Source organism: Pygocentrus nattereri, chromosome 15, assembly GCF_015220715.1.
Source record: "Pygocentrus nattereri isolate fPygNat1 chromosome 15, fPygNat1.pri, whole genome shotgun sequence".
Taxonomy (NCBI): Eukaryota; Metazoa; Chordata; class Actinopteri; order Characiformes; family Serrasalmidae; genus Pygocentrus; species Pygocentrus nattereri.
The window spans coordinates 6,474,961-6,484,255 of record NC_051225.1 but is presented as its reverse complement, the minus strand read 5'-3'; the positions used below and the strand labels follow the sequence as shown (position 1 = coordinate 6,484,255).

The window sequence follows — 9,295 nt, the reverse complement described above, 5'->3', positions numbered from 1 at the left end:
TGTTGCTGGTTTGTGATATCTAGGAGATGCAGAACGATCTGGACCGAGAAACGTGCAGTCTGCAGGAGCTTGAGGCCCAGAAACAAGATGCTCAAGACCGGCTGGATGAGATGGACCAGCAGAAGGCCAAGCTGGAAGATATGCTCAATGAAGTGCGTCAGAAATGCCAAGAGGAATCCCAAATGGTGAGTTCATACACAAAAAGATGAGGAGGGAAAAGGAGATGCACTTTTTTTTTTGTTAATGAATTTTTTTTATCTCTTCTTTCTATTATTATATGAAATGAGATGAACGTGAAAAATAGGGGTTTGCTCCTTTACTGGTCAGTCCAGACACGGACTGGAGATTTCCAAAGCCACGTCCAAATAATATGTTTGTTAAAGCAGAGGCACTTTGAAATTCAGCTTTAGATGCCTCTGGGAAACAATGAAGTGTTATATTTTCATAATTTTACAAGAAATTTCTATTTATGAAAATTAAATTCTCTAGTTCTCTCAGTCAGTTTCCCCAACATGCTGATTATCACTTTTGAAACATCGTCAGCATTATCACATAAATTTTATATATGTATATTTATATATGTATGTGCGTGTGTGTGTGTGTATGTATGTATGTATATATATATATATATATATATATATATATAATATTTAATATTTAATATTGTTTTGCATGTGTTTTTGTGTGTTCAGATCTCCTCCCTGCAGACTCAGATCCATTCGCAGGAGTCAGACCTGTTGAACCAGGAGGAGGAGCTGAGCCGGGCCAAAGCAGACCTGAGCCGACTACAGCAGGAGGAGAGCCAGCTGGAGCAGAGCCTCCAGGCTGGCAAGATCCAGCTGGAGACCATTATTAAGTCACTCAAGGCCACCCAGGACGAGATTAATCAGGTACCTCTTTACTGCAGGTTGTGCTGGTTTGGTACTTTTTTTTTTTTTTTTTCCTGAGTAACATTTTCCAGATTTATTTCCTCTCCCCTCCAAACTCAAACATGTCCAAGCACCAAAAGTGAATTTTTGAATTTCATTTCCTTGTTTGCACTGTCCTTGTTTGTAAACGCCAGATTATAAAAATGCTGATAAAGGAGGAGACGTTCCTCTGACATCTTGCATCAGCTACAGGGAATTGACAAGAGCAAATGTTTAAATGCAATGTAAAAAAATGTATGTTTTTTTTTATCAAAAAAGGCACATTTTTTATCAAATAGAGCCACAACCACAGTCCGTATCATCATATGCTTAATAGAGGATGGTTAAGAGTCTAACACTGCATGTTGCACTAGCTTCCACTAGAGGGGGATACATTAATACTCTGCATGTTTAGGTTCACATACAGAGTAGGTTCTACAGTATACAAGCTTCAGTGGTATGTCAGGGTGGAGAAATGCTGTGTTATTGCGTCACCCTGATCAAATAGTTAGTTTCACCACTCTCCATATGACTCGCTCTGCGTTCCGATGGTGTAAGACTGTAGAGCTGTCACTATTAATTATATTAGTGATTTCTAAGTAGTCAGACAATGATTTTGACGATCAATCATGTGAAAGACCAACAACAGTAGAACAGTTAACCGAATGATGGCAAACCATGCAGAAAGAGATAAATTGAGAAGACTTAAAAAAAAAAACAAACTCTTACAAACAGGATATTACAACAAAACCTCTACCTGTCTGCCACATTCTGTTTTCACAGATCAGTAGAGGGGAATTCCATCATTTTCATCTAGACGTAAACAAAGTCAAAGTCAAAGTGGTTTAATGTGAAATGGTTAATTGTAGAGAAACTTGCTGACTTAGACTTATTTACTGCGGTGGTATAGCACGAATCCCATTTCATTAACTCTCCAAATCCACCTACATGCGCCTTTCAGTCTGTTTGTGTCATTTTGATTAAGGGAAACATCTGAAGCTTTCTTTGAGGACCACCTTTGTCTTAATGTCCTGAATGCACCTCTCTGGCATGCGTATATTTAAAAACAGAGGATTTCCACCTAATACTTCTCTAAAACGGGGGCAGTCGTGGGCTGGAGGTTAGGGAACTGCCCCTGTAACCGGAAGGTTGCCGGTTCGATCCCCAGTGCCGACAGTCCATGACTGAGGTGTCCTTGAGCAAGACTCCTAACCCCTAATTGCTCCCCGGGTGCTGTGGATAGGGCTGCCCACCACTCCGGGCAAGTGTGCTCACTGCCCCCTAGTGTGTGTGTATTGGCTAGTGTGTATGTGGTGTTTCACTTCACGGATAGGTTAAACGCGGAGGTGAAATTTCCCCGTTTGTGGGATTAAAAAGTATCACTTAACTTAAAAACTATTATAAGTCAGTGTCACAGGCATCAGGCAGTGTATTCATAACTTTCTTTGAGAAAGCTGGCATTAAATGCTTCAGCTGTCTGATTTTATTGCCCCCATCATGAACAATTCCGACTTTCAAGGATTCAAGGAGATTTTATTGTCATTCGCATCACATGGTACATGAGGTGGAACGAAATTAAGATCTCATGGTCCAGTTTACACCCAAGAGCTGTTATTAAAATAGATAAATATAAGCAAAATAGATACAAAAAAACACAAAATAGAATAGAGCAAAATAGATAAAGACTAGACCCTGTGTCACTAGTACTAGTACGAACTACTAAACTACTCCGAATTACTTTATTTGCGTAGTTAACAATGTAATTATTCAGAAATCTTTTGAAAATAATAGGTTGAATTCCTCTCTAAGCCTTGGAAAAGTGAAAACGGAGCAAAAGAAAATATTGAATGCAAATTCTTTATTACATTACACGCTGTTGTGTATTGAAGGCTCGCAGCAAGCTGTCCCAGATCCAGGACAATCAGCACGAAATGAGCAAAAGCATCGAGCAGTATAGCAGCGCTCTGAACGGCACACACGGGGGCAGCATGACCAACCTGGCTGACATGAGCGAGGGCTTCCCAGAGAAGGAGAACGGAGGCTTCGGGGCCATGGTGAGACCCTGGGCCTTTTGTATGGTTTCGTTTGTGAGCAGTGGGTTACACTTCATCCCCTTATCCCAAACTGTAAATGGATGTTTTTAAAACAGTGGTGGGCAATGCACCAGTTCATCATGAGTGTTCCGGATGCATATATGAGACAAATGACTTGAGAAATTTGACAAAGCTGCAGTTGGCTTCTTATTCGGAATTCCTGTTGCACCTTAAATGGTGCTGCAGTTACATTGAGGCACCTGTATAGGTGCCAGAAGATAACTGATGCATTTAAGGTGGAATGGAAAGTTTGAACAAAAAGCTGCCCAACAAGAAGTCAGCGTCAGCCTTCAGTGAGGTTAGATGTGAAACATGTAGCACAACATTACTATTTTAGTACGTATGTATGTATGTATGTATACACACACACGCGCATGCACACACACACACACACACACACACACACACACACACACACACACACACACACACACACACACACACACATATATATATATATATATATATATATATATATATATATGTGGGTGTGGGTGTGTATGCGTGTGTGTATGTGTGTATATATATATATATATATATATATATATATATATATATATATATATATATATGTATCATCTTGCCTTGCCTGCAGGGCTATAAGCAGTATTGACATAGGTTTATCTACATATTGTTCAGTTTTGATTTTGCTGTTTTGCATTTCTTTCAATATTCATAATTCATAGTGCAGCTTTAAATACACTGTACAGCCAAGAGCAAAGCTGGTCCAGGACAGTTATAAAAAAGGGCCACCTTAATGAGTGCAAATGCATGTTCTTTTGCCTTCAGGAGGACCCCTTTAAAGTGAAGACCAATGTGTTCAACAGCAACTCTCAAGAGATGCACACAGACCCCTTCCAGTCTGAAGACCCCTTCAAATCTGACCCTTTCAAAGGTTCTGCTTAAGTTATCTGTCCACCCCTCCCCCCCACCCTCTGGCTTTTGTTTGATCATATAAGCCCCATCCTTCACTGACCAACAGGCTGTCCGAAAGGAAGTCATTTTAGTGCAGAAGTGTTTGGCCCAATCAGGTTTTTCTTTTTTTAACCCCTACCCCTTGTTTTCGAGTGTCACCCTAACCGCTTGGAACTGAGTTACAAGGGGTAGTGGTTGAAATCTTGCCCTACAAAAAAAAAACAAAAAAAACAAACAAACAAAAAAAAAAACATTGCTTCATTAACAGCTACTAGCGCTGCTCTGTAGGCAACCTGGCCCGTCTTCATTGACAGCAGAGAAGGTGAAAATTTCAGCTCCTCACTGCTGGGCTTTAGTTACATTTAGGGCATCATACGCCTTCAAAGAGGAGGGGCAATTATTTATTATCACCCACCCCTAATTCTTTGGTATTTTAAAGCAGAAGTCAGACATTCACCAGCTTCTTGTTCGAATTTTCCCTTTCCACCTTAAATGGTGCAGCAGTTACATTCTGGTGCTTCAGGCGTCAGAACCGCTGGACTATTTAAGGTGGAATGGGAAAGTTAGTTAACTAGCTACTGAAACAGCATGCTATTAGCGCGTTTTTTCTTGTTATGAAGAAAACGACCAAAATACATTGAAACAACATTAAACTAAGACAATACAAAGGCTATCCTAATTTTGTAACTGAAAAAATTCTCATATTTTTGGGTTTCTTTGGTCGCTTGTTCAACCGTCTTGCTGGTTTTTCGTTTTACCTGAGAACACTCTGTTTGGAGTCTCTGAAAAACCTCATTTGGAGGGTCATGTAGCACCAACACTTGGCCCTACCCCTCCATCTCAACAAAAATCGGGACACCCTACTGCTAGATGTGAACATGCAAAACTGAGGGCTGAGGGCTAAGTGGTAGGGGCAAGGGGTGAAATGGGATTGGGCCTTTGTGTTTCTGTACTGTGGCTCTGAGGGCTGTCTTTCGAAAGGTACTGAATTCTCTCTCTATTTTATTTATAACTTCCCTGTAGGTGATCCTTTCCAGAATGATCCTTTTGCCAAGCAGCCTCCCACAGCCACAGGTATCCACTTTGTCTAAATGCATAGTAGGAATAGTACTGTTTAAATGCACCTTTGGATACGTGTTTGTCTTGATGTCTTAATTTTAAGGAATGGTTCAATGAAAAATCAAATTTACACAATTTTCCACTTCCTCCCGATGTAGTTGATCATCCAAGCTATGTTCGGCGTCTAAATTTTGCTTCTTTAGTTTAGTGTTGGAGCTATGATACTAAGATTTCAAGTCAGTAGTCAGCCAGAATTTTCTCGTAAATACGTCCTCTCCAAAAACTCCACTCAAACCACACCTAGGTGGACATTAAGGTCGCACAGACTTGTGGTCTATTAACACAAACAGTTTCTGGTGTTTCTGTTTAGGAACTGTTTGAAAATTCAAGATCCAACGTTATAAAAGAACAACAGAAATTGCGTATGTAATCTGTAGCGTCCGTATACCTGCATCATGTTTGTCATCATGAACACAGTGAGCGTAGCTACACAGTGAAGTTTTGTTCATTTTTATAGTAAAGAAAACATTGGGGTTGTAATTGACTTGTAGTCATTGTTAGCAACACTAACTGTTGTACCACTAGGTTAAAAACACAAGAACCAAAATTTGGGCACTGAACATATCTGGGCTGACCGATTCCATTTAGCACAGTTGAAAAATGGTGTACATTTGATTTCAGCTGAACCAGTTCTTTAAGGAGTGGAGTGTTCCAAGATGGGCATGGATTGCATCACCACATTCAGTTACACTGGCACACTTCTCTCTTTCTAATATGTAACTTTCAGTTCTTCAACTCTCATACTAAATTGGGGTCAGTCTGAAAGTGTAAATTGGGGTCATTTTGAAAGTGTACCATGGGATTGTTGTTGTGTAACAAAAGGGTGAGTGGATTGAGGAAGAGTGCATTACTATCTGTGAGCATCGAAAAGCTGCATAAGGTTTTGTTGTAGAGGTGGACTGATACATTTTTCCAGGCTGATACCGATATTGATTATTAGTAATCAAGGATACCAGTAAGCGATATTTGCAGCTCATATTTATTTATCATAAATTTGATGTTTGTAGTGTAGAAAATTGATGAGTGCAGCTCGTACTCACAACTTACATTAATGTTAAAACAGTAAAAAATGAAGTGCTTTGAGCTTTAGACAGTATGAATTGACAAATAGTAACAAACATTATCGTTAGCGTTATGTTGATGTGACCAAATCAGTATTTGCTCATTTGTTCATGTTTTGTCACATTTTGAGCTTAAGTCTTATTTACTGGCCAAAATGACCAGGCTGGTTTTTCAAGTGTGAAAAGCTTGATGTATTGTTTTTATTGCTTATGTAGCATTTCTGCAAACACAGTTTCGCCATTTACAATAGAAAATTGAATGAATATTCAGAAAGATTTCAGAAGTGCACCAGCATGATCACGTCTAGGTGAAACATTATTTCAATTGTTGTGAAATAATTTAAGGGCCTGGGTTCGATTCCCCGGCGGGGCGTCCAGGGTCCTTTCTGTGTGGAGTTTGCATGTTCTCCCTAAGTCTGCGTGAGTTTCCTCCCACAGTGGACGACATGCTAAATTGCCCCTTGGTGTGAGTGTGTGAGTGACTGTTTGTGTCTGTCTGTCTGCCCTGTGATGGACTGGCGACCTGTCCAGGGTGTATCCTGCCTTCCGCCCGATGACTGCTGTGATAGGCTCTAGCTCCCCTGCGACCCAGAAGGAGAAGCGGCTTAGAAAGTGTGTGTGTGTGTGAGAGAGGGAGAGAGAGAGAGAGAAATAATTTAATGATTGATAATAATCGTAATTAAATCTCTGGTCAGAAATTTACGCAGCATATGTTGAGTGTAGGAATTCATATGCAGTGCGGTGTGAAAAAGGGTCTAAAGTAAGTACTTGTGAGGAAGATAAGAAATTAAGTATCTGTATCTGCTCGCAAATTCATGAAACTATCCTCCTACAGATCCGTTTGGGGGAGATCCTTTTAAAGAGACAGACCCATTCAAGACCACTTCAGAAGACTTCTTCAAGAGGCCGACCAAGGCCGATCCCTTCACCAGCTCTGATCCTTTCAGCAAAAGTGCTACTCTTCCAGCAAAGGTAAAGGAGTTACCAGAAAAGTAAAAGTTTCTCTTTCTTTCTGAATAAATGCAACATAGGGTAGGGCTGCACGATTAGGAGAAAACATTTAGGCCAAGTATGTTTTTTGAAGAGCTGTGTCAGATGGCCAGTTAGTTGTGGTTGTGGTCATGTTCGCAACATTTGGTTATCAAGTTGCTTCAAAGTATGTACAAACTGTGAGTAGCCAAGTGAAGATGACCTGACTTCCAAAAGCCAAAGGTTAAAAATGGCACTTTCATTTTTATGCAAGACTACTTTTTTATTTCCATCTTTTACAGTTTCAAAATAACAACAAAGCGAATGGGCTCGGACCAGACATTTGGCCTAAATTGTCAGAACTTAGTAGCACCCCCGTTGCAAAGTATCAGAGCTTGGAAAGCTTATAGCCAGCTAAAAAGTCTTTCAGGTTTTCTAGATCTGTGATATTCTTGGGCCAGCTTGCATACAGGTACCCCTTTGAGGTCTATGGCCAAATTTTAGGTGGGGGGGACTGTGAGGGCAATGGCAAAACCTTCATCTTGCACCTCTTGAGGTAGTCCATTGTTTGCTTTGAGAGGTGTTTAGGATCATTATCCTGTTGTAGAAGCCATCCTCTTTTCGTCTTCAGCTTTTTTGCAGAGGTGTGATCTGAGGTTTCTGCAGTTGGCTGGCATTTCATTTAATACTTTCTTCCCTCTTCCAATGAAATGTTCCCCATGCTACTGGCTACAACTCAAGCCCAAAGCATAACCGAGCACGGCCTTTTGCAGTCACATATTGATTAGCCTTTCTAGTAGTCCTAATGCTCTCGGAAAGTTTTCTGAGAGACTTCCACTGTTGCGGTCCATTTCTTAATTACATTACCACCTGAGGAAACAGCTGCCTGAATACTCTTAGCTATCTTCTTATAGCCTTCCCCTGCATTGTGGGCATCAGTTATTTTAATTTTCAGAATGCTGTTCAGCTGCTTACAAGAGCCCATGGCTGCTGACTGTTGGGCCAAGGTTTGAGGAGTCTAAAAAGCTTTTTAGACAAAGTTTAAAGCTTTGAAAGGTGCATCATCTGGCCTTCGCTAGTGATGATTGTACAAGCCGTTAGCCTAACAAGCTAATTAAAGTCTGACACCTTGGTAAATTGAGAGGTCAAAAAATCTGCATGGTGCTCCTTTTACTTTTATCCTCTGAAATTGTCCAGGGCAAAAATAATATACTAGTCTTGCTTAAAATGTTGAAAAGAATGTATCATCTTTAACTTTTTAACTTTTGGAGATCAGTTCATCTTCTACTCACTTAATTATTAACAGCAATAGAAATTTTGACCAAGGGTACCCAATCTTTTGCATGCCACTGTATATATAAACATGTATATATAAACAAGTACTTAGTCTGTCCACTCAGTGGGCATCTTGGCAATGTCCCCAGAAAGGCCAAAAGTAACTGGACACCGGACAATCAAACCTAAACAAGCAGGTGAATTCTGAAACCATGAGCATTAATATCAAGTTGGCCCCCCTTTGCAGCTATAACAGATTTGCTGCGCAGTTGGCATCAGGTCTTGATCTTAGACTTGTGTGCAGCTGCTGACCACAGAAACCCTTTTAATGACGCTCCTGACACAGAGGTCATGTACTGATGTTGTTTCCGGAGCAGTTTCGAACTGTAGTGAGTGACGCAACAGAACACTTGGCAGCTCCACTCAGTGAAATTGTGTGGTCTCCTGCTTTGTGGCTGAGCTGTTGTTGCTCCTACACACTTCCATTTCACAATAATAGCACCTACGGTTGACCGGGGCAGATCTATCAGGGCAGACATTTTACAAGTTGAATTGTGGGGGAAAAAATAACATCCTATGACAGTGCTACATTAAAAGCACCGTCCATTCCACTGCCAGTATTTGTCTAGGAGATTGTATTACTATATCACAAAACACCAGGCCCCTCTGTCTTTGAATAGAGAGACATATAATCACAAAACCGAAGGTCACATTAATATGCCAAGTTAATTCAGCTTGTTCTGCCTATTGGGCATGTTCATATGTGGGCAAAGAGGGTGGGCTTTAACCACTTGTGGCTTTAGCAGTAAGACAATTGGCTCTTTTCAGTGAGGGGTGGGACCCCCTACGCTGAGCATTACGATATATCCCATTCATTTTTCAGCCGGTGAACTGTCTCCTCTGCCTTTGTAATGTCCCTGGTTGGGTAAATTCTTTGTTTAAAACTTGTAGACTA

General features: G+C 40.6%; 1 protein-coding gene across 5 annotated transcripts in view; it reads left to right on the top strand.

The window, feature by feature from the left end:
- Positions 1-9,295, top strand: part of eps15l1a (epidermal growth factor receptor pathway substrate 15-like 1a) — a 48,034-nt gene that overhangs the window by 19,048 nt on the left and 19,691 nt on the right. For all 5 annotated transcript variants that reach the window (XM_017701256.2, XM_017701254.2, XM_017701255.2 and 2 more), the window contains 6 exons: positions 24-185; positions 693-890; positions 2,798-2,962; positions 3,791-3,896; positions 4,940-4,990; positions 6,932-7,068. In XM_017701256.2, the coding sequence (XP_017556745.1) occupies positions 24-185; positions 693-890; positions 2,798-2,962; positions 3,791-3,896; positions 4,940-4,990; positions 6,932-7,068 (819 nt within the window). The remainder of the gene's footprint in view (positions 1-23; positions 186-692; positions 891-2,797; positions 2,963-3,790; positions 3,897-4,939; positions 4,991-6,931; positions 7,069-9,295) is intronic.